This window comes from Balaenoptera borealis (genome assembly GCF_965194805.1).
Source record: "Balaenoptera borealis genome assembly, chromosome: 13".
In the NCBI taxonomy this organism is placed as follows: Eukaryota; Metazoa; Chordata; class Mammalia; order Artiodactyla; family Balaenopteridae; genus Balaenoptera; species Balaenoptera borealis.
In genome coordinates this window covers 101,513,466-101,537,576 of record NC_138870.1, presented here as the reverse complement: position 1 = coordinate 101,537,576, position 24,111 = coordinate 101,513,466, and the positions used below count along the sequence as shown (strand labels likewise).

Genomic DNA, 24,111 nt, shown 5'->3' with positions numbered 1-24,111 from the left:
CAGCTGTTAGCCTGGCGCTGACTAGCGGGCCCGCATGGTCTGAGGCCACGCTGACGCTCAGCAGGACCCACGCCACCCAGCGGCCGTGCCCTTGAGCTGGTTCTCCCAGGATGGGGTGTGGGTCAGCCTGTCTGTCTTCCTTTCTTCAGTCTGACTGTGCAGGCCCTGGAGACAGGAATGCACCAGGCTGATCTCAGCTCAGATCTCAGTGGTGACCACAGGGCAGTTGGAAAGGCCACAGCAGGGGCTTGGAGGAGGGTGGCCAGGCTCGGAGGCGAGCGTGTGAGGGCGGTCGCAGTGCAGTTTGGTGGCCTGACCTTAACAGGCTGGGATTCCTGCAGGACAGGCAGAGCCCAGAGGCCGGAGCCTGCAGAAACCCCAGGCTCCCCCTCAGAGTCCCAGAGCGTCTGGCTGCTGAGAAGCTAACCCCACTGCAGCCGAGCCCACTGAACCACCACCTTGAATGTGGCCCCAGGGAGGGAGGCCTCCACCTCCAGGCCCCTCCAGGCCTCCCACTTCCAGGAATCACTGTGCTCGGGTTCAAGGCCTTGCTGGAGGCTGGAGGGGGGCAGGTGGCAAGGTCCTGGGCTGCCCCTCGTGGGGTTACCCACCACCTCCAGCAGAGACACAGGCTGAGGACATGGCTGGCCGCAGGGAGCAGCCTTAAGGAAGAGCTCTCCCTGGGACCCGGTAGAAGGCAGAAGGGGGAGGCTCCCAAGGCAGCCCCTCAGGGTGTGATGTCAGCCACCGTCCCCACTGCATTGGCTGAAGGGGGGCAGATGTCCTCCCGAAGAGATGTTTCGAGGCCTGACTCAAAGGCCGCCGCTTCCACGCAGCCCTCCCTGACTGCCAAGGTGGAACTAGCCCTTCCTTCCCCAGGGCTTCCCTTCACTTTGACATTCATCACAGTGGACTCTCACTGTCTGGTCCATGTCTGTGTCCTCAGCTGGGCTGTGAGCCCCCGCCAGGCACGGCCTAGGTCCATCTCCAGGTCCCCAAAGGCTACCTGGGGCCTGACCTGTAGTGAGCACATGGGTGGAGCTTGTCTAATCCCCTGTGCTAAAGTGGGGACAGAAGGAAATGACAGTCTGTGGCCGGATGGGAACTGGAGGCCGGGCCCTCTGGCCCCCAGCCTGGGGCTCTGTGCCTGTCCCTGAGGCCAGGGGCGGTTGGATGGGGTCGGTGCTCCCTCCTGGGTGGCCTGGCGGACACGGCCACTGCGGGCAGGACTCCACCAAGCCACACAAAGCGCCTCTTCTCCAAAGGTCCCAGCTCCCCTGGGCCGGAGCTGGTGGGAGGGCAGGCACTGCCGGAATGTGCTGAGTCAGGAGAGGGGCGTGCGAGGGCATCTCCGCCAGCAAATCCTCCTGCTGGCTTGGTGCTGCCCCCTCCAGGAAGCCCGCTCAGACCCCCAACGGCCTGTGCCTCCTGCCCCCACGCCTGTGGCTCTCACAGCCCTTCTCAGGCTCCTGCCTTGGCTGCTTCCACCCGACACACCAGAGGCGGTGCAGGAGGAACACAGGACACGTGGCTCTGAGTCATGCTGAGCAGCCCAGGCCTCGGTCTCTGCCTCTGTGAAATGGGCTAAGACCCGTGCTTTCCGGGGTCATTGAGAACTCGAGGAGGAACCTGGAGCAGCAGAGAGGAGTGCAGGCCCGGGAGCCGGGCTGCCAGGTAGGGCTCTGCGGCTCGGGCGAGTGACTCAGCCCCTCTGTGCCTCGGTTTCCCCAAGTGTTCAGTGGCTACAACAATGGAACCTTGTTCACAGGGTTGTTGGGTGATCTAGGAGTCAGGCAGTGGAAACTCTCGGGACAAGCCCAGCACAGGGTGAGGACGTGGCGGGGCTGGTGCCTGGCACACAGAGGGAGGGTCGTGGCCTGCACGGGGCCTGACATACAGCGGGCCCGTAGCAAGATGTGTCGGTTTGAGCTGGGTTCCCCCCATAATTTGATTTCTCTCTACACCAACTCACTCCTGCCAGGAGGTGTACACACAGTACTTTTCACCCCCAGCCCATGGACACAGAGAGCCCAAGGGTTCCGGGACCGGGCACATCCTGCCAGGGCTCTGGGCCTGGCAGAAGGAGATAGCGGCCAGCCAGGACCCGCCCTCTCTTTGCTGAGGCCCGAGCTGGGCAGCGAGGCCAGCTGTGACTTGTGGGCCTGCCCCTAGAAGGGCAAAGGGGGTGCACTCTGGAGTCGGGATGCCCTGTGTTCGAATCCCACCTCCACCCGTTACGTGCACTGTGGCTATGGACAAGTTGAGGGCCATCGCTGTGTTGTCCCCCAGCTGTGAAATGGGTACAGTGACCCAAAGGCCTCACAGGGTGGGTATGAGCATTAAAAGAGAAAACTTGCCCAGAAGGCCCCGCACCAAGCCTGGGCCCCAAACCCTGGCAGGGAGCCCACATCAGCTGGTCCTCCAGGCGGCAGCTTCCAGCTCTACCTCTTCCCCCGGGTCTAGACCAGTTCCCCTCTGGTCCTCAAAGATCCTGATGGAGGTTCTCCCAGGCTGCTGGGACAGGGTTCACGGGGGCCAGAAGGCCTTGTGGGCAGTGAGGTGAAGCAGGGGGCTTCTCCCAGACATCCCTCAGCCCTCCTGGGCCCCAGCAAGAAGGGGGGCAGATGGTCTTCCCAGCAGGGTCCCCTCCCGGGGTCAGATCTCAGCCCTGCTGCCCTCGAGGCATTGCTTCTGCCCCTCTGGGCTCTCTTGACCAGAAAGGCCACACCACCCACCCAGAGCCCCAGGTGGAGCCCAGGTGAGGCCACGGTTCCCAGCGGCCACACCCGCAAGCAGCGTGGCCTGGCAGCCGGTCCCGGCAGTCGGCCACCAGACTCACCTTCGTAGAAGCGGATCTTGTCTCGCAGGATCACCATGCCTTTTGTCAGCAGCTGGTTCTGCAAGGCACACGTGGAGATGCTGTCACCGCCCCGGGGGTACCCAGGGCCCCCAAGGCTCCACCAACAGGCAGCCGAGGCCCAGAGGGGGAAGGGCTCACCGACGTCCCAGTCCAGTTGTCACAGAGCTGGAACCTCAGCTCCCCGGGCGCACGCGGGCAACTGACCCAACCAGGCTGTCCCAGCTAGGAGGTGGTGCAGCGACCCCACCCTCACCGCCCCCAAGAGACAGGCCAGGCCTGGGCCTCCTGCTCCAGGCTGAGCGGGCGGGCAGGCAGCTGCCCCTGCATCCCACAAGGAAGGAGGGACTTTCAGGCAAGAGGGGCCCCGGGACCAAAGGCCTGGCTCGAGCGCTGCCATCACCCACTGCCACGAGGCTCAAACGGCAGCCCCCCTGCACTCTCACCCTGGGCGCGGCTGAGTGACACCACGTGGTCTCAGCAGCAGTCATAGCAGCCAGAGAGTGGAAACAACCCGGGGACCACAGACGGACGGATGGATAAGCAAGACGTGGAATATTATTTGGCCGTAAAAAGGGATAGGTTCTGATACAGGCACAACATGGATGAACCTCGAAAACTCTGTGCTCAGTGAGAGAAGCCAGACGCCAAAGGCGACGCGCTGTGAGATCCCACTGACGTGAAATGTCCACACAGGTAAATCCAGAGAGACAGAAATTAGACTAGTGGTGACCTAGGGCTGGGGGAGAGGGGAATGGGGACTACCTATCTATAAACATGCGGTTTCCTTTTGGGGTGATGAAAAAGCCCTGGAATTAGCGGTGACGGGTTGCCCAACTCTGTGAATACACTAAATACCACTGAACTGCACACTTTCAGTGGGTGTGCAGTATGGTAGGTGAATTACACCTCAATAAAGCTGTTAAATTAGAAAAAAGCAACCCTAAACCCACAGGATGGGCGGAGCCGCAGGCTGGTCCTCTCCTCACCCTCTCGCAGGAGGCTGGGCGCCCCGCTCCGAGCCTGCATGAGGATGCCCCCGCCTGCAGCACCTCGGCCTTCCTGCCTGTGTGACCTCGGGGGTCCTCTCCCCGCCCCGAGCCCCAGGGTGCCATGTGCTCATCCACTGTGCAGGCCTGTGGCCACAGCGCCTGGGACAGCTCAGCCTCGGCGACACTGGTGCCACGCTAACGTCATCGCCACGCGGCTCAGGGCCCTGGGGTTTGTAGATAACCCGCCCGCGGGCTCTGGGGACCCACACTCATGCTCCAGGAGGAGGCGGACAACTCATCACAAAACTGACCTCGAGCCGCGCCACGTGCCAGGCAGAGCGGTCAGTACTCACCTGCATCCCATCGTATTACCTACCCAACAAGCCACACTGGCTGGACGGGGGAAACTGAGTCGTGGCCAGGCGGAGACCTTGAACCCGGAGCTCCATGTACCCACCGGGAGCCGGAGGCCCCTCCCCCCAGCCAGCTCAGGAAGCAACCCCTCAGGAGAGCAAACAGCACCCACCTGCAGGTACTCCGTGAAGAAGGACCCCAGCTCCGTCTTCAGCAGCTGCCTGTGGGCAGGAGGGCAGAGCAGAGGGAGGGCAGGAGTCAGAGACCCCACGGTGCCAGCGAGGGCTGGGGGCCGGGCTGGGGGCCGCCTGCAGCGGGGGACCAACCCCCTTAGCCCAGTGACGTGAGGACATGACTAGATATTTCTCCAAAGATACACAAATGGCCAATAAGCGCGTGGGAAGATGCACCATCATTAGTAACCAGGGGAACACAAACCCAAACCCCGAGATGGCACTTCACCTCCACTGGTGCTGTGAGAATCAAAACCCCAGGCACAAAAAAAAAAAAAAGCCGGGCAGTAACAAGTGTTGGTGAGAAGGTGGGGAAACTGAACCCTCATACATGGCTAGTGGGAATGTAAAATGGTGCAGTCTCTGTGCACAACAGCTGGGCAGTTCCTCGAAAGATTAAAGGTAGAGCCGATATATGACCCAGTAATTCCGCCCCCAGATGCAGACCCGAGAGCAGTGAAAACGCAGCTCCACACAAGGCCTCCTACACAGAGGCTCCCAGCGGCACTGCTCAGAACAGCCAAAAGGCAGAAACACCCAAATGTCCATCAACAGATGACTGGATAAACACAGTGGTGTTTTTCACACAATGGGATATTATCTGGCCATAAGAAGAAATGAAGCGCTGATACCTGCCCCAGCCTGGATGACTGAGTATGGAGGACCATTACGCTGAGTGAAAGAAGCCAGGTGCAAAAGCCCACACGTATGTAGTACGACTCCATTTATATGAAATGTCCAGAATAGGCAAATCCACGGAGACAAAGTTGATCGGTATTGGCCAGAGGCTGCTGGGGTGGTGGTGGGGGGGGGGCGGGCGGGTAACAGGAAGTGACCGGTAAGGAGTACAGGCTTTTTTGGGGGTGGGTGATGAAAATGTTCTGGAATTAAATAGTGATAGTTATACAAGTTTGTGAATGTACTAAAAACCACTGAACTGTACATCGTAAAAGGATAAACTATCTTAAAAAAAAAAATCTGTATCTATCTGGTGTTAGCCTGGGGCTGGGGGGAGAGGGGAATGGGGACTACCTGTCTATAAATATGGGGTTTCCTTTTGGGGTGATGAAAAAGCCCTGGAATTAAAGACAGTTGCACAACTTTGTGAATACACGAAACTACACACACACACACACACACACACACACACGTATATAAAATGGCAGAAAACAAGAACGACGGCCAGACATCAGAGTCCTGTTACTCTGCACTGTCCCCGGCCATTCCCATGGCTGGGCAAAGCCGAGGGATGCAGAGGCATATTAGGAAAATGGGGCTCCTGGGGTCCCACCCCTGAGTGGCCACATGAGCCCGAAGAAAGCAGGACCCCCTGGAACGGTCACACACATCAGGCCTGGGAGAGGCAACAAGGCCCTGCTGTGACCTCAGGCAGCCCCTTTCCCTCCCTGGGCCTCAGGTTATCTGTCTGTAAGGGCCATTTTAGCCATTTAGGGTTGGAGTGGGGGGACCCTGCCCCAATTACCCTTCTACTCCTGCCCCAAGCTATGAGGAGGTTTGCTGCCTATTTTTCCCAGATATTCTTTTGCTGTAGGGACGGGGTGGCACAGGCCAGGGCGTGAGGGAACGGGTACACAGGCAGCAGATGCCTCCTTGCGGCGGCTGTGACCCCGGGCAAGTCTCCCGACCTCTCTCAGCTTCAGCCCCCTCCACTAAAATGCAGGACTAATGCCTCTGCTTCGCAGATTCCCTCGAAGCTGGTCCATGCTGGGCTCCTTCACAAGCGCTCAGTTCTCAGCTATTCACAGGAAATGAGGGGTACTCGGCGGGGCTGTGATTGCTTTTCTGGGAACAACACTCCCATCATTAGGCAGGTGGGTCCTTCCTCTTTTTTTTTTTTTTAACTTTATTTATTTATTTTTGGCTGCGTTGGGTCTTCGTTGCTGCGCACGGCTTTCTCTAGCTGTGGGGAGCGGGGGCTACTCTTTGTTGCGGTGCGCGGGCTTCTCATTGCGGTGGCTTCTCTTGTTGAGGAGCACGGGCTCTAGGCACGTGGGCTTCAGTAGTTGTGGCACTTGGGCTCAGCAGCTGTGGCGCACGGGCTCTAGAGCACAGGCTCAGTAGTTGTGGCGCACGGCCTTAGTTGCTCCGTGGCACGTGGCATCTTCCCGGGCCAGGGCTTGAACCCGTGTCCCCTGCGTTGGCAGGCGGATTCTTAACCACTGAGCCACCAGGGAAGTTCCAGTCCTTCCTTTTTTAACAGAATAAATACCCCTTGTGATGCTTAACACCAGCCAACACCAGCCAGGCACGTGGGCGTTATCTTGAGCCACTGTCCCAGTCCCTCCCTGTTTCCCCTGAAAAGGAGTCTTCAGGAGGGTGGGGGTGAAGGTCACGGGACAGGGCCTGGGGTCAAGGTCCACGTGGTGGTCACCGCCCACCTGGGCTCTAAAGGGGGAACCCGAGGCCGGTGGACCGGCGGGAGGTGGGGGGGGGGACGGGCCTCCCACCTGGCACAGCCCTCCCACCACTTACAGACCCAGGCCCGGATGGGACAAACGACCACTCACCGGACGCCCTCGTTGAGGCTGAAAAGCTCCTGGTCGGGCAGCCCCTTGCGCTGGAAGACGGCGATCACCCCGTTGTGGATGCTGCGTGGGGGAGGGAAGAGGAGCGTTGCCCCAGAGGCCCCAAGACCCCTCCCCTCCTTCCCTCTCCCACGGAGCCCCTCCTGCTCTCCTCGAGGAACAGAAGGGGCCCGGTCAGAAGCAGGGCGCCAGTCCTTTCGCTTCGAAGGCAGGCCTAGAGCACAGGGACCGACCGCCCCATCGGACCCCATCCGCCCCAGAGCCTCAATTCCCATCTTGAGTGCCAGATCCTGTGCTCCCAGCCCCAGCCTCCCTGGAGCCCCAGGCCTGTCACCGGGCTGGTGACCTCTCCAGGCTGTCCTGGATTACTTTCCACACACTCTGCCTCCCTTCCCATGTTCTTGAACCCTCTGCCCCCAGGCCAGAAACTAGGGGACACCCTCTGATGGTCTCTCGCACCCCCAAACATAACCAAGTCCAGCTGGCTTTCTCACCCTGTGCTTCCAGGTGCCTGTGAGCTGGTGCCTGCCTCACTGAACTGGGTACCTGTGTTATCTGCACCTGGCCCCACTGGGGAAGCTGCCCTCACCACAGGGCCTTTGCACGTGTCCTTTCTTCTGCTTGGTCCCCACCCTCACCCCCCACTCCCGTCTACGTGGATGCTTCCTTCAGGTCACAGGTCACAGCGTTTACAACACTTGTCAGTGTGCACCTACATGTTTATCCGTGATTCGTTTGATTGACTGGTTGCCACCGCTATCCATAAACCTCGGCGCACAGGGCCCTGTGCCCTTTATGGCTGTGTGCTCTCACCTGGCTCAAAGGAGCAGCCTGGTAGTTACCTGGTGAAATTCATCCTGACTCTCCCTGGCCCTCCAGATCCAATAGATCCTGAAGCCCCACCAGTCCCTACCCCCTAGATCTCTGCTGCACCCTTCTCTCTCCTCCGTGCCCGCCTGACCTCTGATCGCACAGGTACCTCCTCACTGCGCTCACTGCCCCCTGCCCTGGGCCCTGCAGACACAGCCCAAGGCCTGAGTGTGGCATTCAAGGCTCGTCTGGAATGGTCCCTCCCCACGTTCTTGGGCACCCACTGCTCACAGAGTACTGGAGCTGCCAGGGGAGCCACACCGCAGGGTCTTTGTGCCCACTGCCCTTCCCACCTGGGGGGCCCTTATGCTATCTACTAGGCAAGTAGCTATTCATAGTGGAGCTCTGGCTCAGAGGCCACTGCCTCCAGAAGCCCTCCTGACCGCCTCCCTTCCCCGTGCAGACTCAGGTCCCGGCACTCTGCCGATTTACTTTCATGTTAGCCCTCACCGCCAGCCATGAGCTCCCAAGGGTGAGAACCAGGTCTGGGCGGCTCCACCGCCCTCCGCTCAGGACTGGGTTGCTGCTCTGAACCCACCACCGCAGACGAGCTGTGTGATTCCTGGTGTACAGGGACAGCCGGACACGTGCTGCCGTTCACGTCATGGAGCAGGCGGGGGCCACCAAGCTCCTGCTGCCCCTGTCTGCTCTCACCAGCTCCACCCTTCCCAGCAACGTGGACTGGCCGCCCACTTTGCAGATGAGGAAACTGAGGTTCAGAGGGGCCAAGTTCTGGGAGGCCACAGAGCTCACCCAACAGCTGCCCCCTCTCCCCACGGAGCCAGGTGTGGGCAGGGCTTCCAGCTCCGCACCCTGGAGGGGGCAGGGCAGGGTCAGGGCCCCGCATCCCAGGTGGGTGAAGGCAGCTCTGAGCAGTGCAGGGACGTGCCCCAGGGGTCCACAGCTGGTCCCGACCCGGCCAGGCCAGAGGCCTTGTCACCTGACCCAACGATGCCTGCCTACCCAGGCACCTGGTGTTGAAATGTTGGTTATTTGCATGTCCAGGCACACACGCCCTCTAACTTCTCTTTCCTGCCTGTGAAATGCAGGCCACGAATGTGCCCGCCCCCAGGTTGCCATCAGGATGAAAGCCCGGCCAGCGCCGAGCCTTGGTGTGTGGTCTCGGCCGGGACTGAGCTCAGCTCTGTCAGAAGTGCCTGGTGGGCTCAGCGGAACAGTCACAGTAAGGCTGTTCCCCATTTACAGACTGAAAAAAGGAAAAAAGTCTGACGGGAAGTCTAATGGCTGCCACCCTGAAATCCTAACAGATGGGGACTCGCGCCCAGCCTGGGGGCTGCTGGGGGCAGAGGTCAGACCCTCCCAAACCCGCCGGAGCCTGGGAGCGGGCAAATGGAGCATGGCCCCGTGGGCCCGGCCCCTCCTGAGGCTCAGAGGGGCCTTGCCAAGTCCTCCCTGGGGACCAGGCCTCCATCAGGCCGAGGGGACAGCGTGGGGGACCCTCATCAACCTCCCAGGCCTGGCCCTGCTCTTCTCACCAGCCTTTCCAAGTCCCTCCTTCCTCCTCCTCCAGTAAACCTTCCGGAGGGAGTGCAGCCCACTCTGGTCCCCTGCCCAGAGGCACCTTAACCCACAGTTTTGGATGGGAAGACGGGCTCTTTGGACGAGTCTTTCCCCGAGGCCCTCAGGGGTCCATCGCCATCTGTGTCACCTGAACCGCCCCCGCCCCTGGGTCTGAGCAGCACTGGCCCCCTCCTGCCTCGGGGCCTTCGTCCTTGCTGTTCCCTCTGCCAGAGGCTCACCGTGAGGTCAGGTCCCTGCCCCCTCGCACCTGTGTGCGGAGAGCATTTGATCCCGGCTTCTTTTGGGAGAGGGGAGGTCTATTTGGTTTACCACTTAGGCCCCGCTCCCCCCAGCCCGGGTCTTGCACCACCCTAGTGTATCTGAGCGGCGCCCCGGCCAGCCCTAGGGTTACCCTTGAGCTCTCCCATCCACACCCCCATCCGGCCCAGCCTCCACCCCGGTGGACCCTGATCCTGCCCTTCCCACCTCCAGCTCCGAGGCTCGTTCAGGTGCGGGCCTGGGGTTGAATCCCAGCTCCGGGCTTCCCTGCTGCCCGCCTCTGGAGACTGGACCGTGAGTGCCTCAGCTTCCCCCTCCGTACAATGGGACTTGTAATCACAGCCCCTGTGGGGTTACGTGTGCCGTGGTATCATCAGCAGTGACTGCGGGGGGCGGGGGGCAGGATATGTGCCCCCGGAAGCAGCCAGCACAGCTCAACCATTTGCCCCGGGCTTTCTCCATCTCCTTCTAACCACACCATGAGGTGGGGACTGTGACAGCCCAGGCAGCAGAAGGAAACACTGAGGCTCAGAGAAGCCAGGGGACGGCCCAGAGTCACACAGCTTGATGCCTGGCAGGGCCAGAAGGGAGCCCGGGGCCCACAGTCCTCCCGCCCCACACAGCTGCCCAACCTGGGGTTGGTGGACAGGCAAGGCCCCGCTCCTTCCCGTTTCTCTGCAGCCGAGGTTCCACCTTCTTTCCAAAGTCCAAGTTGGGTCAATAACAAAGCCCTGCTGTGAGCCGCCCGACAGAGAGGAGGAGGGGTGGGGAGAGGAGAGGCCCTCATGTGACTTATCCCCCCAAACAGAAGTGAAACTCCGGCCCGGGGCCTCCCACACCGAGGCCCAGCCGGGGGCACTGGCAGTGGGCCCCCTGGAAACGGCAGGCGGCCCGGGGCCCTTCTGGGTGAGGCCCGAGCGGCAGCTGACCCATCACCTCCTCTCTCCGGGCCTGTCCCTCCGCCCCATGTAGGGAGACAGGAGGGCAGCGACAAGTCTCAGCATCTGTCACCTGAGCATGGGGTGAGGGGAGATGCCCAGGACCCTTAGTGGGGATCCAGGGCACCCAGGACGGTGCCGAGGCCTGCTGCCACCAGGGCTGGCCGGGGACCCCGTGGTCAGGCTTGGGGAGGAAGGGCTGATTGTGAGGCTCCTGGGGGCGACCCGCCTGTGGCCGCCCTGGCTCGGCTGGGGCCGGTGTGGCGCTGCGAGCAGGTGGGACCCCAGCGGGGCGGGTCCCTGGCCCACCGTCACCGGTCTCAGTGTTGCCCATCTGCCCACACAGGAAGGTCCGGCAGAGAGTGAGTGCGTGGGGGACCCCAAAGCCTGGCCTCTGGGGGTCAGACAACACACCTCCAGGAAGCCCCGGAGAGGCGGAGAGGCCTAGAGGTGGAGCTCTGCCCTTTCTCAGGCCCTACCCTGCTCTGGAGCTGCCTCTGGAGCCTCAGAAATCAGAGAGGAGGGCAGGCCTCCGCCAGGTGCCCCTCCTCACCCTCTTAACTACTTGGTGTCCCAAGAAGGCCGACCCGGACCCCGAGAGGGGCTGGCACTTCCTCGAGCCCCTCCCCCTGGTGTCGAGGCCTGGCTCTTTCTCAGGACCTGGCCTGTGGGCGGGGGTGGACGAGGGTGGGCGGAGGTGCTGGGCTCCACCGGGTCCCCACAGTGCCCACCTGGGCTCCCACCCCAGACAGCCCAGGCCCTAGTCCCCACTCTGCCCTGTCCATCCAAGGGTGATCAACCCTTGGGTCAATAACAAAGCCCTGCTGTGAGCCGCCGGAGAGAGAGGAGGTGGGGTGGGCAGAGGAGAGGCCCTCATGTGACTTATCCCCCCAGACAGAAGTGCAACTCGGGCCCGGGGCCTCCCACACCCTCATCATTATCCCAGGGGGCCACGGCCAGCCCTGAGACATGAAGCCCTGCTTCGCTCTGCTCCAGTTGCCCTGGGGGAAGCATCCACGGGCCTCCTCTTCACGCCCAGGTGAAGGCACAGGGGAGGCAGGCGACTCGGAACCCAATCCGACCCCCTGCCGGGCCTCAAGGTGACCCTCTGGCAGATGCGGGTACCTGAGGGTACCACTCTCAGGCCTGCGGGCCCGTTCCCCTGCTCCTCAGCAAACCGGCATCATGCTCACCCTACTTTCGGTCCCCTGGCCCTGGCTCACACACCCCCCAATTCCCACCCGGGCTCCTGGCTGACCAGGAGGAGCCCCACTCCCACCCCTGCTCCCCTCTGGGCTCCAGGCAAGAACTCGGAGCTTTCCTCCAGAGCCCCACCTGCCCAGGGAGGCAGACGCCTGACTGCGCTGAGCCCCCCGTCCCGACAGGCTGCAGGGGGACAGCGGGGTGCCCACGCCGCCCCCACGGCTGTCTGGCTGCACGGTCCCCCCCGTCCAGCTGGAGGCCAGGTTCTGGACGCTGGGCTGGGGGTCGGGAGGTGGAGCGCGGATGGCCCTGAGCCCCGACTGCTGGGCGGGAGAAGTGAGGGCCCAGGGCGCAGGGCGGGGAGGGAGGGAAGCCCAGCATACGAGTGTCCTCTGGCTGCTGTAACCAAAGACCACACACAGCGGCTGCAAAGCAGCCAAAAGTTGGTTTTTTAGAGCTCTGAAGCCGGAAGCTCTGTCAGTGTCACAGGGCTAGAATCAAGGTGCGGCTCCTTCAAGGCTCCAGGGGAGAGTGCGTTTCCTGGTCTTTTCCAGCTTGGTCAGGACTCCTCCCTCCATCCTTACAGCCAGCAGTGCAGTGTCTTCAACCTCTCTGTTCCCATCCTCATGTCTCCTTCTTGAACTGTGACCCCTGGGCCTCCATCCCATTAGCACCCTTGTGGTGACACTGGGCCCACCTGGACCACCTCCCCATCCGAAGATCATTTCCTTAATCACATCTGAAAAGTCCCTCTTGCCGTGTAAGGGAACGTATTCACAGATTCCCAGACATCTTTGAGGGCCGTGACTCTGCTGGCCACACCCAGACCGCCTCAGAGGGGCAGGGGGCTCAGGACCCAGGCCCGACTCAGAGCAAGTTGTTGCTGAGGGTTGGCCGGGAAGCCAAGCACTGGCCCCCCACCAGCCTCCACCCCCAACTCCCAACCAACTGGTCACCCTGAGGGCTTCAGCCAACCTCCCCCGGCCCCTGAGATCCCGTGAGGTGGCGGCAGAGGCTCTGGACTTAGACCTGGGCAGTCCCCGTACCTCTGAACCTCAGGATCTTTATCTGCAAGATGGGGCTAGCAAGTCCCACCTCGAAGGCCGGTGCAGGGGTGAAAGCAGCTCTTCCACGCCTGGGGTTGGGACAGGGCCCGGCACGGGTCGGGGTCGGTGGGCACCGCGTCCGGGGGATAGAGCAATCACGGCCCCGGAGGAGATCTAGGTGCAGGACGCCCTGTGGGGCTTAGGCCAGCAGTGGCCCCGTCCAGGACCAGGGACGGGCAGACGAGGAGGGAGGGCTGCACCTCGGGCTCTCACCACCAACCCCCGCCTCGCCCGGCCCCAGCAGACACCAGCTCACACGTGTCCCTGGGCAGCGGCTTCAAGTCAGGCCAGGGTTCAGACTCAACGTGAGCAGGGGCTCTTGGTCGAGTCCCTCTCCTTCTCTGGCCTCAGTTTCTCTATCCGGATGCTAAGGACCATCAGCTCAGCCTCGGAGGTGGTCCTGTGGGAACAAGAGGGCGCGCGCTCCACCTGCACGGGGCCTCTGCTCTCACAGCCAGAAGGCGGGTGGGCGCCAGGCTCGCCAAGCCTCAGGCATTCGGGCAGATCCAGGCCTGGCAAGGAGTAGGGCTCCATAATGGTCTACCCTCTGGCCCAAACGCAGGTACAGGGCACTCCTGCCTGCCCCCCAGCTGGCCCCTCAGCTCAAGAACATGACCTTCATGCAGCTGGAGGCCTTGCGTGGGGTGCACATCCGGCGAGGAGCTAACTGGGGCCAACACAGGGACAGACAGGGACACAGCACGCCATGCCCGGGCCCTTCGGGAGGGAGGGGATCAGGGGCTCCAGGTGGGAGTGACAGGTGAGCCTTCTAAGTCACCCCTGCGCCCTCCTCTCTGCAGTGCCGGCACTGGGCCGGGCACAGGGGACAAACCCGCCCCGTAAAGCAGCAGCAGGGGCTTAGGAAACAGCTTCTGATGGTTCTGTTCTAGTTTCCGGTTTGTGAGCGTGGCCCAGCCGGCCGGCAGCCTGGCACCCAGCACTCAAACCTGCCCTGCGCACCCGCAGGAGAAGGGAGCCTGGGCCCCCGCTGTGTGTGGTCAGCACCCGCGCTCCCCCGGTTTATCCTTTTCCCAGCGCTGAACACCACCTGCTCGGACCAGTGCCGGAGAGTGAATGAATGAACGAATGAATGAATGAATGGCTAGGTGAGTGCACGGATTCCACTATCACAGGAGCAAGCTATGTATTTTGCCCCATGTCCAGATGCGGAAACAGAGGCACAAGGAATTTAGGGGATGGGCCCAGGGTCCACTGTAGTGGGTTGAATAGTGTCCCCTAGAAATTCATGTCCACCTGCTACCCCAGAGCTTATGTGGAAACAGGGTCTTTGCAGATGTAATTAGTTAAGAACCTTGAGACGAAATCATCCTGGATTTAGGGTGGGCCCTACATTAGGTGGCCCAATGACTTTCTAAGAGAAAGGAGAGGGAGGTTTGGACACAGAGAAGGTGGCCCGATGAAGAGAGAAGCAGAGAACGGAGTGATGCAGCCACAGGCCAAGGAGCCACTGGGAGCTGGAAGAGGCAGGAAGAAGCCTTCCCTGGAGCCTCCAGAGGGAGCGAGGCCCTGGCGACACCTTGATTTTGGACTTCTGGCCTCCAGAACTGTGAGAGAATGAATGTCTGTTGTTTTAAGCCACCAAGTTTGTGGCAATTTGTTACGGTTGCCCTGGGAAACTAACGTGGTCACATGGAAAAAGGGGGTTCATCTTGGACTAAAAATAAGGAGTCTACAACCTAGCAAGGCAGGACCTGCACTGCCCCGCCCCCCGAGGCTGTGTCCTGGGGGGCCCTGGCGGGGACCACTGCAAGGATCGGGGCTGGGCAGCGACCAGAAGTGGCCCCGACCTCCCCACCGTACCTGCGGAACGCTGGCGGGGAAGGCACTGCCCCTCCCTGGCTCAGGGCCCCCTCTGCCCAGGAGAGCAGTGGCTCCGCTCTGCGGCGTCCACACGGGCAGGCTTCCTGGTCCTCTCTGCGTCCCCCTCTGCACCTCTATATGGGGGGTGGTAGTCATAACTCCCTCCCTGGGCTACACACTTCACCAAGGGCCATGAAGGGGCCCGGCACACAGGAGTGCGGCACGGCAGGCGGAGCTGACGTGGGTCCAAGGGCTGGGCGGCTCCGAGCCTTAGAGATGCCGCCTGAGGGCTGGGCCGCTTCCCTGCGGTCTGCCCAGCCAAGGCACAGAATGGCACTGAAGTTTGCAAGTTCCTTTAAGTGAGAAGCAGTGGGGGGGGGGGGACCCAGGTGGCCTCTCCCTACAGGTACCTCTCTGAGCTCCAGAAGACTCTGAGCCTACCCCAGGGTTCCCCACCTCTGCCTGGAGACCCCCCAGCAGGGCCGACCATAGCAGGAGAAAGCTGCTGTTGGTGAAAGCTCAGGAACCAGCAGACGCCTGAGGGGGCCCCCCCAAACCCTGTCCCTACAGGCCCTCCCTGACATGAGTTTGTCCCCAGCATGAGTTTGAGCTTGAAATATGAGTTACGGAGGCCCTACTATGTGCCAGGCACGTGCTGAGGACTTTAATACAGATCTTCACATTTAATCCCTACAATGGCCCATTTTATGGAAAAGGAAACTAAGGACCAGGGAGGCTGAACAGCTTGCTCAAGGCCACGCAGCAGGGAAGAGGCAGAGCTGGGATTTGAACTAAGTCTGTTTGGCTCCTTGCGCTAAACCACGGCAGGGAAACGAGGAGGGAGACTGCTTCTCTCTCCGCAAGAGGAGGAAACGCCTCCTAAGACAGTGTGCAGTCATTGGGCTGATGAGATTACCCAACGAGAGTCCTTCCTTCTCTGTCCCCACACCAGTCCTGTAAGAAGGAATGTGCGTGCCCGCTGACCGACAGGGAAACTGAGGCAGGCTCGTCCCAGCACTCAAGCAATTCGCAACTTGGTAGGGGACAGAAGACAAGCACGTGACTGGACGACCGCGTCCTGCCTAGTGCACAGAGGAGGGTCTCAGGCTGGCAGCCCTGTGCCCACCATGACGCTCGTGAAACGACTGATGAACAGAATAAACGAGTGTCCACATTGACAGTTGGCTTTCTGGTGGCCAAGACCGCAGACGGTGAAGCATCTGGCGGGATTTCACTGCCAGGTGTGTGTGGTGATGGCGGCAGCATCCACAGCCCCCTGGAGAGCCTGCCCCACTCTCTTCTCCTGCCCTCCCATTTTCCTTTTGGTGGAAATATCTATTTTTGAAAAGGGCTCATGAGCAAACACGGTGGGGAAATCCCACTAAATAAATCGTCTCTTTTCCGGATCCCAGCCTTGCTCTTCAAACAAAGTGGGAGGGGGTGGTGGGACTTCCCACGCCCCTGCTTGTCTGGGAAGGGCCCGCGGGGGGAGGGTCGTCTAAAGAATGCCGGGCAGCTGCTGCACCCCTGCTGACAGCTGGGAGGGCAGGGGGCCGCTCAAGGGAAAGCCACCCGCCCACCGCCGACCAAAGGGACCTAAACGCAGAACAGGAAGCGCAGCGGCAACCCACCGACTGCGCCCGCGAGGCTCATCTGCGAAATGGGATAAATACTTCCTGCTCTATTTACCTCCCAGGTTGCCATGAGCACTGGAGCGAAGACGTGGGAAGACCCCGGGGGGAGGGCGGGGGAGGCGGGCTCGTGGGATCCAGGCCCACCCCACCACCCACCAGCTGGGCGCGTTGGGACCAGCCCCGGGTCCGCGGTCTCGTCCCTCCGTTCTAGAAACACGTTGCACTAAACTTCCCTCCCCGTCCGCACAACTCCGGCGGAGCAAGTTCTCTACAAACTGTAAAGTGCCGCGCTGCCCCCATCACAGTTCCTCGCTGGGGGCCGGCCCTCGCCCGCGGACCTGCTCCAGGGCTCCCCCTCCCCTGGCTCTGGGACCCGGGGCCAGCGGCCCGCGGGCCGGCCGGGAGGGCGCGGCCTTACCTGTTCCAGGTGGCGTTGGCGCAGGCCCGGCGCTGCTGCGTGCCCCGCTCGTCCGCGGCGGCGGCCGGCTCTCTCTTGCCCAGGTCACTGAGGCTGGGCGAACTCATGAACTTCAACCTGCGGAGAGTCCTCATGGTGACCCCGGCGACAGGCTCCGCGCCCACGCGCGCCCGGCACCTCGCCCTGCGCCACGCCGCGCCGCGCCGCGGGCCCCGGCCGTTGCGGCGCCCTCTACGAGGAGACTTGGGCAAAAGCAGGAAGCCGAGCGGCCCTCCAGGGTCCCGCCCCGGCCCCACGCCTCCGCCCCGGGCCCCGCGCCGGCCGCCCCGCCAGGTTAATCATTGCTCGCAGCGGCCGCAGCGTGGAGCTCCCAAGGCGCTGCCGGTAGCGCGGACTCGGCGCTAAAGAGGCCCGGGGGCGGGGTTCAGGGCCGGAGGCGGAGCATGGGCGGTCCCGGGGGCGGAGCAGGAGAGGGGCGGGGCCGAGGCGGGGCCTCAAGAAAGAGGGCGTGCGCAGAGGCGGGACCGAGATGGGCGGGGCCACGAGCTGGGGGCGGGGCCGCGGCCTCCGCCGCCGCATCCCACTCGCCCCCCCCTCCCCAGGCAACCTGAGTCCGCCCTCCTGGGGTCGCACTCTGGCCTCCTCTGTCCTTCCAAGGGCCACCAGTGCCCACAGGAAACCAGCACGGGACGACCGCACAATCCAACCCCAAGCACCCACCCAGCGCCGGCTCCTGCGGCCACACCCGCACGGTGCTCAGCTTCGTGCCCCCTCCCAGACCCCTAGTGCAGTGGTTATCTTCCCCCTTTTCGCCATCCCCCCCCCCCACACACACACAGGCTGTGCCCGCACAGATCCCTCAGGACTCCGCCACGTGGACACAGACTCCTCCGTGGTTATCATGAAGACTGGGTGGAGGTCTTCAGCCCATTTTCCAGTTCAGGAAACTGAAGCTCAGAGGGTGAAAGAACTTGCCCAACATCATGCAATCAACAAATGGCAAGGCTGGGCCTGACTCAGGCCTCCTGAGCACAGGGCAGGACCCCTCCAGCTTCCGGGATCCCCATGGGGCTCTCCTGCCCCCTGCCCCCTCCATCAGACAGGGCAAGACAGTGTTGCCGCCCTCCTCCACTTCCTTCATTTCTTTCCTGAAGCAATGCCTGTGTCACCAGAGCACCGGCCTCATGTCTTCCTATAAATGCTTCCCGCGTGAATCAGAGGGGGAAAGGAGGGGCCAATCCTAGAACCTCAGCATGGGAAGTGTGCTCAGAGGCCCCCCACCCATGCTGTACACAAGAGGGAACTGAGGCCCAGAGGCCACTGGGTCCTTGGGTCCTTGGGTCCTCTATGCCAGGATGTGTGCATGAGATGCTCCCCCCCAAGGGCAGAATCAAAGCACCTGCCCCCCGGGCCTTGTGGGGCTTGCTAATTCAGTCTGACACAGCATAGGTCGACATTATCGTCCCCACTCAGAGACAAGGATCTGTTCCTCGAGGTGGAGGAGGTGGTGGAGGGGGCCTGGCTCAGCCCCCCAGGCCGGGGCTCTTTCTGCTGAATGCCCCAGGCAGGGTGGGTTGCCAAGGCCAGGCCAAGCGGCCAATGAGCCTCTTTTGTGGCTCCAGGAACCAGGAGAACCGCATATAAGGTGTATGAGACCCTGGTGAGGAGACGTCCAGTGAAAATCAACCAGCATTTTCCAAGCACCTACTGCGTGCCAGACATTACCCTCATCCTAGGGGGGCAGAGTCATGCCCGGCAAACCCCCTGACCCTGAGCTCCAAATCGAGGGAACAGAGACCTTTGATTCCCCCAGAGCCCATAATCCCCAAGGCCGAGACCTGCGTGACCCAGTGTGAGTGACAGACCAGGAAGGACTGAACTCCCAGTGAAGCCCCTGGTGGTTTCTCACCCTTTTAGAAACTTCTGTGAACCCTGTCTACTCCTTCCACCTCCACTGTCACCTTCCCAGGCCAGGACAACAGACACTCCCTGACCGCTCTCCCTGGGGCCACACAGGTCACGGGACAAGCCCATCCTCTGGGTGGTGGCTAGAGTGATCTTTGGCACACTCACGCGCCCCTGCGCTTAGAGCTCCTGCAGTGTTCCCACGGCCCTGAGGATCAAGTCCAGAGCCTGGAGGCCAGAGCCAGAGCTTGGAGGGCCTTCCCTGCCTCTCCTGGCTCCCCCTTCTGACTGCCTTCGCCCTGGGTTAGGCTCAGGGGTTGCCCTCTGGTCGTCTGGTGAGTTTTCCATCCGATGCCATAAGCCAGGAGGGCTGGGACTGTACTAACTGGTTCGCCACTACATTCCTGAGCCCAGCATGCAGTAGACACGCAGTAAATATTTGGTTAAATGGATGGGTAAGCATCTGTCTCACCGGCAGGAAGGGATTCAATGCTTTGTAAAAGGTGCCACACTGGACAGAGATAGAACCCCTGTAACTGCTGCTGGTGTGAATGCAGCAGAGAACCCCCCGGGACTGGCTCAGACCCCGGGTGGACGGGATGAAGGATGGCTTCCCGAGCTGGAGGCAGACTCTCGGGGGACGGGCTGGCTTCGTTTGCTTGGCACCCTTGGGCGCGAAACACTCAGCCACTGGCAGGGCCTGGCTGGCCAGAGCGGCCAGCTGAGTGTGGAGGGAGGCTGGACTGCTCTGGATGGGGAATCGAGGGAAAAATGGAGGTGCGTGGTAAGGGCAGCCCACGGTGGGAGGGCAGGAGAAGGAAAGAAGAGGAGGGGCTGGGAGAAGAGACCAGCGAGAAATGCCGGAGGTGGGGATGGCTGAGGGGTTTAAAAGCCATGCACAGTCAGTGTTAAGGAATTAGCTTTAGCTGCCCCCTGAAGCCAGCCACAGACTTCTGTAAGATCCGTCTACACCCAACAGCCCAGTACTGGGGGTGGAGTGGAGACCCAGGCAAAGGTGCCGCTGCCCTGTGTTTGGGCTGGTGACAGGCAGGGAGGGGCACGGGGCGGGGAGGGGGCCTGGACAGCCAGGGGAACAGCCAGCCCCCAGGGCCAGAATCTGAGGCCGAGGCCAGGAGGAGACAAACCCTCCCACCCCCCAAAGCAGGGGGCAACTGGGTGGCCGATGGCCAAGTCCAGCCCTTAAACGTGTTCCGCACAGCCGGCAGTGTGGGGAAAGAAAACAAAAAACCCCAACTGCGTGCAGCCAAGGTTTTACAATGGAGAGACTGACATAGAAACCCTGATTTCTGGCTTCCTGGGAAGCATCAGATGACCGGGCCTCCGGGGCCTGAGGCCCCACGTGACAGCTCTGGCTGAGCTGCTGCCCCGCAGGCAGGCCCGGGCCCTCCACTCACTTACAGAGCCTTCCAGGCCAGATAAGGGGTTGGGGATTGAGCAACCGTATGGGGGGAGGGGGGGCCGCTGGGCTGGGCCCATGTGTGTCTGGCACACGGGGAAGGGAAATGCCCTCTATTCAAGGGAATGGGCGACGGGAGTACCCATCATGCACCCCCAAAGCTGCCAGAGTAACCCTGCTCCAAGAACCACGCCAGGCCTGACGGTATCAACCACGTCTTCTCCTTCAGGATCCAAACTTCATTCCAACCCCTCTCCGACCAGTGGGGTGTCAGGAGCTGGTATAGGACCCTGGTCACTAAGGGGGACTGCCCCCCGCAGGGCTCTTCCTTCTGTTGGGAGAGGGAGCCCTCGGTCGGGGGGCCAGAACTGGGGTCCACTGGCCCTGCCAAGTCAAATGACCTCTAGGGCCTCGGTTTGCCCATCTGTGAGATGCATGGGGTTGAGGGACAGGGGAAATGAGACCCCATAAAGCCTTTCAGAGGCCACGTGCCCCCCGTAGATGTGGCAGGAGATGGTGACCTAGGTGTCTTTGGTCCCTGAGGTATGACTGTGCTGAGGAGCTGGCCAGAGGTTTTGTCTTCATGGGCACCGCGCTAGGACTGGCAGTGACCTTTAGGATGGGCTCAAGGCACTGGGACTTCGCATCAGGAAGTCCCCTGGGGCCGGTTCAAAACCCCGGTCAGGCTCATTGGGAGTGGGACCTGCGATTTCTCAGGAGCATCTCAGGGACTCTGGCGTGATTCCCTGGGGTCTGCAAACCCCCGAGCCTGGCTCAGCCCCTCACGTCACGGATGGACAGCCTGACGCCTGGGGACAGGACTGCAGTTAAGTCTGTGCAGCTCTGGAACCCAGGCCTTCAGACCTCTAGGCCACCGGGGTGAGGACACGAGCGGGGAAGAGACAGCCGCCAGCTCTGCCAGCTCTGTCACCCTCTCGTCCCTCTCTCTGGCACTGACTTCAGCCGGCTGCTCCCTGCCCGCCCCAGGCCTGCCCACTCTGAGGGGCACTTCCGCCCCCTGGTGGCGAAGGCTGGTGCTCCCCACAGCTGACCGGGAAAGTCCCTCCTGCTGGTTGGGGACCCCCGGGGCCTGGACACCCAGGGAGGGGCTTGGCAATGTGCCGGGCGCAGGGAGCCGTGGGGGGAGTGCTCGGCCCATCCCTCCCTCCTCTGGGATGGATGGGGATGGGGACACACCTGCCCCACGATGGGCTGAAGTGGGACGAGACCATTCACGTCGTCATGGGGTGCACGCCAAGGGCTTGCTTACTGCCGGCTGTGACGGTCGCACTGCAGGAAGAGATTCCTGAGTCAGGGCTAAGCCCACGTCACCCACGGTGACTCCAGCCTGGTCATCTCCGAACGTTTTGCAACGCGCCGGTTCTGTGCCAAGGCTGGACGGCCGGTCCTCATCCAAGGCTGGATGGGCATCGGCCCACCAGAAGCAACATGTGTGGCATGTCGGGAATGGGGTACTTACAGATGCTCCCTGTGCCAAGCCTGGGTTGGGGGCACCAACACCAAAGGTGGGTGGGTCCTGCCCTCACGTTGCTCCAGAGGAAAAGTCCCTTCCAGTGGCTTCAGAGCCAGTACCAACTGTTATTACCCCGATTTCACAGATGGGGATAGTAAAGCTGAGTGGGGTTAAGCTACCTGCTCAAGCTGTCAGCCAGAAAGCGCGGGAGCGGGGACACTGTGCTGCTGGGGGGATGAAGCCCACCTCCCCAGTGCTTTAATAAACGCTGAGCACCTACTACATGCCTGGCACTGTTCTTGGCGTCGGGAATATAGCAGGGGACAGGAAAGACAGGGTCTCTGCCATCACAGGGTGAGCTCACCGTCCCATCCTAGCTCTGTCATCCGACATCTCCTGACACGTTCATGGTCCCCTCAAGTCTTCTCTCTACCAGCTGAGTCCCCACTCCCACCCCACGGCCACCAGGACCCCTCCTGGAGCCCCTTCCCCACACTAGTGGTCTCCGTCCTCTGCTCTCAGAACACTCCCCGTTCCTTTCACTCTGGATCCCACTCCTGGGGTGGGTGAGGGGGTCCAGATCAGCAGAGGTCCCTTTTCTTAGATCCCACAAGGGCATCCACAGGAGACTCTTTCCAAGCCTCAGTTTCCCATCTGTAAATGAGGTCTCAAACAATCAGTCCTCAAGGCCCCTCCCGGGCGGGTGTTGTGTAACCCTGGTTCTGGTCTATAAATAGGTGCCCCGTGGCACAGTGAGGGGAGTAAAGCAGAAGCACGGCACAGCAGAGATTCCAGGCTCCACGGCCCCCCGAACCGGGTCTGCTCCCTGCCCGGCCACCTCCCCTGCAAGCTCCTTAGCCCCCTGAGCCTTGGACTCCTCTGCAGAATGTCCCTCCCAGCGTGAGGGTGAAGATCCAATGAGGGCAGAGGTCACAGCCGATGCTTGTGGAGTCCTTACTGTGACCTGGCTGTGTCGCGGCACCCACCCTTCAATTTCCATAGCAGTTCCACCAGGAGGGAGCTGCTCCCATCAACCCAGTTTACAGGTGAGCCAGGGGCGCCCCTGGAAAAAGCGATGGGTCCAAGGTCACGCGGCCTGGCCAGGGATTTAAACCAGCTGGCTTGGGTGTCTGGACGTTTGCTCAGTGCCCTCCTACACTAATGAGGATGCGCGTGTCTGCCCGGGACCCAGCGCGGAGCAGGCCCCGAGAAAGCAGCAGCCACTGCTTCCTTCCTTTCAGCGATGTCACAAGAAGAGGCAACACTGGCGCAGGGGGGCCACCACCACCCAGGTGTCTCCTGTTCGGAAAAGGACCCCATCTGCCCCGTCCAGCTCCGCACGATCAACCTGAAGACAGGAGAAGCAATCTGCCTGCTGAGCTGAGTCCTGGGGTACCCAGACTGCTCACCTGTTGTTGTGGTCCCCAAAAGACACGCTGGAGTCCTAACCCCTGGTGCCTGTGAACTCATTTGGGTGTAGGTCTTTGCAGCCGTGCTCAAGCTGAGATAAGATCATACCGGAGTAGGGTGGGCCCTGCAGCCAGTGACTGCTGCCCTTATGAGAAGGCCACCTGAAGACACAGAGATCCAGGCACAGAGGGAAGACAGCAATGTGGAGGCAGCTGCCAGCAGAGGCTGGAAGAGACGAGGAGCGATCTGTGACCTGCTGACACCTTGATTTCAGACTTCCAGCCTCCAGAACTGTGAGAAAATCAACTTCTGTTTTAAGCCACCCAGTTTGTGGCAATTGGTGAAAGCAGCCCCAAGACACCAGTATATTGCCGTTCCCCAGACAGGGCCTGCACTCCCCCAGACTCTGGCTTTGACCTCCATGTCCAGAAAACTCCCACATCCAAATGTGGAAAGGTCAGGCCCCAAAGCTCAGCAAACTGGAGACGCCCTCATCCCGCTACTCCCGATTTCTCTAACAGGAGCACACAAACTCCGGGAGACGGGCGGTGACAGGTTACTTCTGGCGGAGGCATCGTGGTCTGGCCCCTGAACGCTCACAGAGCCGGGTCCGCATCTGCCTTTCCTGACCCGGATAAATGCAGCTGCCCTGCAAGGCGGCCCTGCCACCATCCCCACTGTGCAGACAGGTGGACTGAGGGCACGCAGGGCAGAGCTGGGTGGACTGGGCTTGATGTCCAGCTTTATATCCTCCCGAGGCACTTTCCTGGCCAGCAGCCTTTTCTTAGAAGAATCCTTGGAAAGAACAAGTACCGCTCAGGACATTAGAACTCACACTGATAAAGAAAAGCCACAGGAGGAGGAGCCTGAGATCAGGACCAGGTTGGTGGACGTGGGAGCTTTGGAAGTGCCTTTTCGTGTATTCTTCCAAACAGCCCTGTGAGGCAGGAATGACTAGCTCCAGTGGGGGGGTGGGGGTGGGGGTGGCTACGTTCTTGACTTTGTAAACAAAGCCCAAAGAGCCCAGAGGGGAGGTGACGCGGGGTCAGCTGGGCTCTGCCAAGTCTAAGGCTTCGCTCCCAGAGGAGCGGCATCCCCCCAGGACGGCGCTCCACTCGCCATCCTCCCGCTTC

General features: G+C 61.5%; 1 protein-coding gene across 7 annotated transcripts in view; it reads right to left on the bottom strand.

Annotated features, from left to right (window-relative positions):
• The window catches only part of PRR5 (proline rich 5), a 131,584-nt gene that overhangs the window by 88,837 nt on the left and 18,636 nt on the right, over positions 1 to 24,111 (bottom strand). For 4 of the 7 annotated variants that reach the window (XR_014233418.1, XR_014233419.1, XM_082350868.1 and 1 more), the window contains exons 1-4: positions 16,773 to 17,187; positions 6,965 to 7,045; positions 4,376 to 4,424; positions 2,840 to 2,897 (exon numbers count right to left, since the gene is read on the bottom strand). Coding sequence is in view for 5 of the 7 variants with exons in the window: in XM_082350868.1 (XP_082206994.1) it covers positions 2,840 to 2,897; positions 4,376 to 4,424; positions 6,965 to 7,045; positions 16,773 to 16,906 (322 nt within the window). In the remaining 2 variants the exon portion in view is untranslated. Of the gene's footprint in view, positions 1 to 2,839; positions 2,898 to 4,375; positions 4,425 to 6,964; positions 7,046 to 16,772; positions 17,189 to 24,111 lie in introns of those variants that run through there. The other 3 variants (XM_082350870.1, XM_082350869.1, XM_082350871.1) reach the window with 2 other exon arrangements.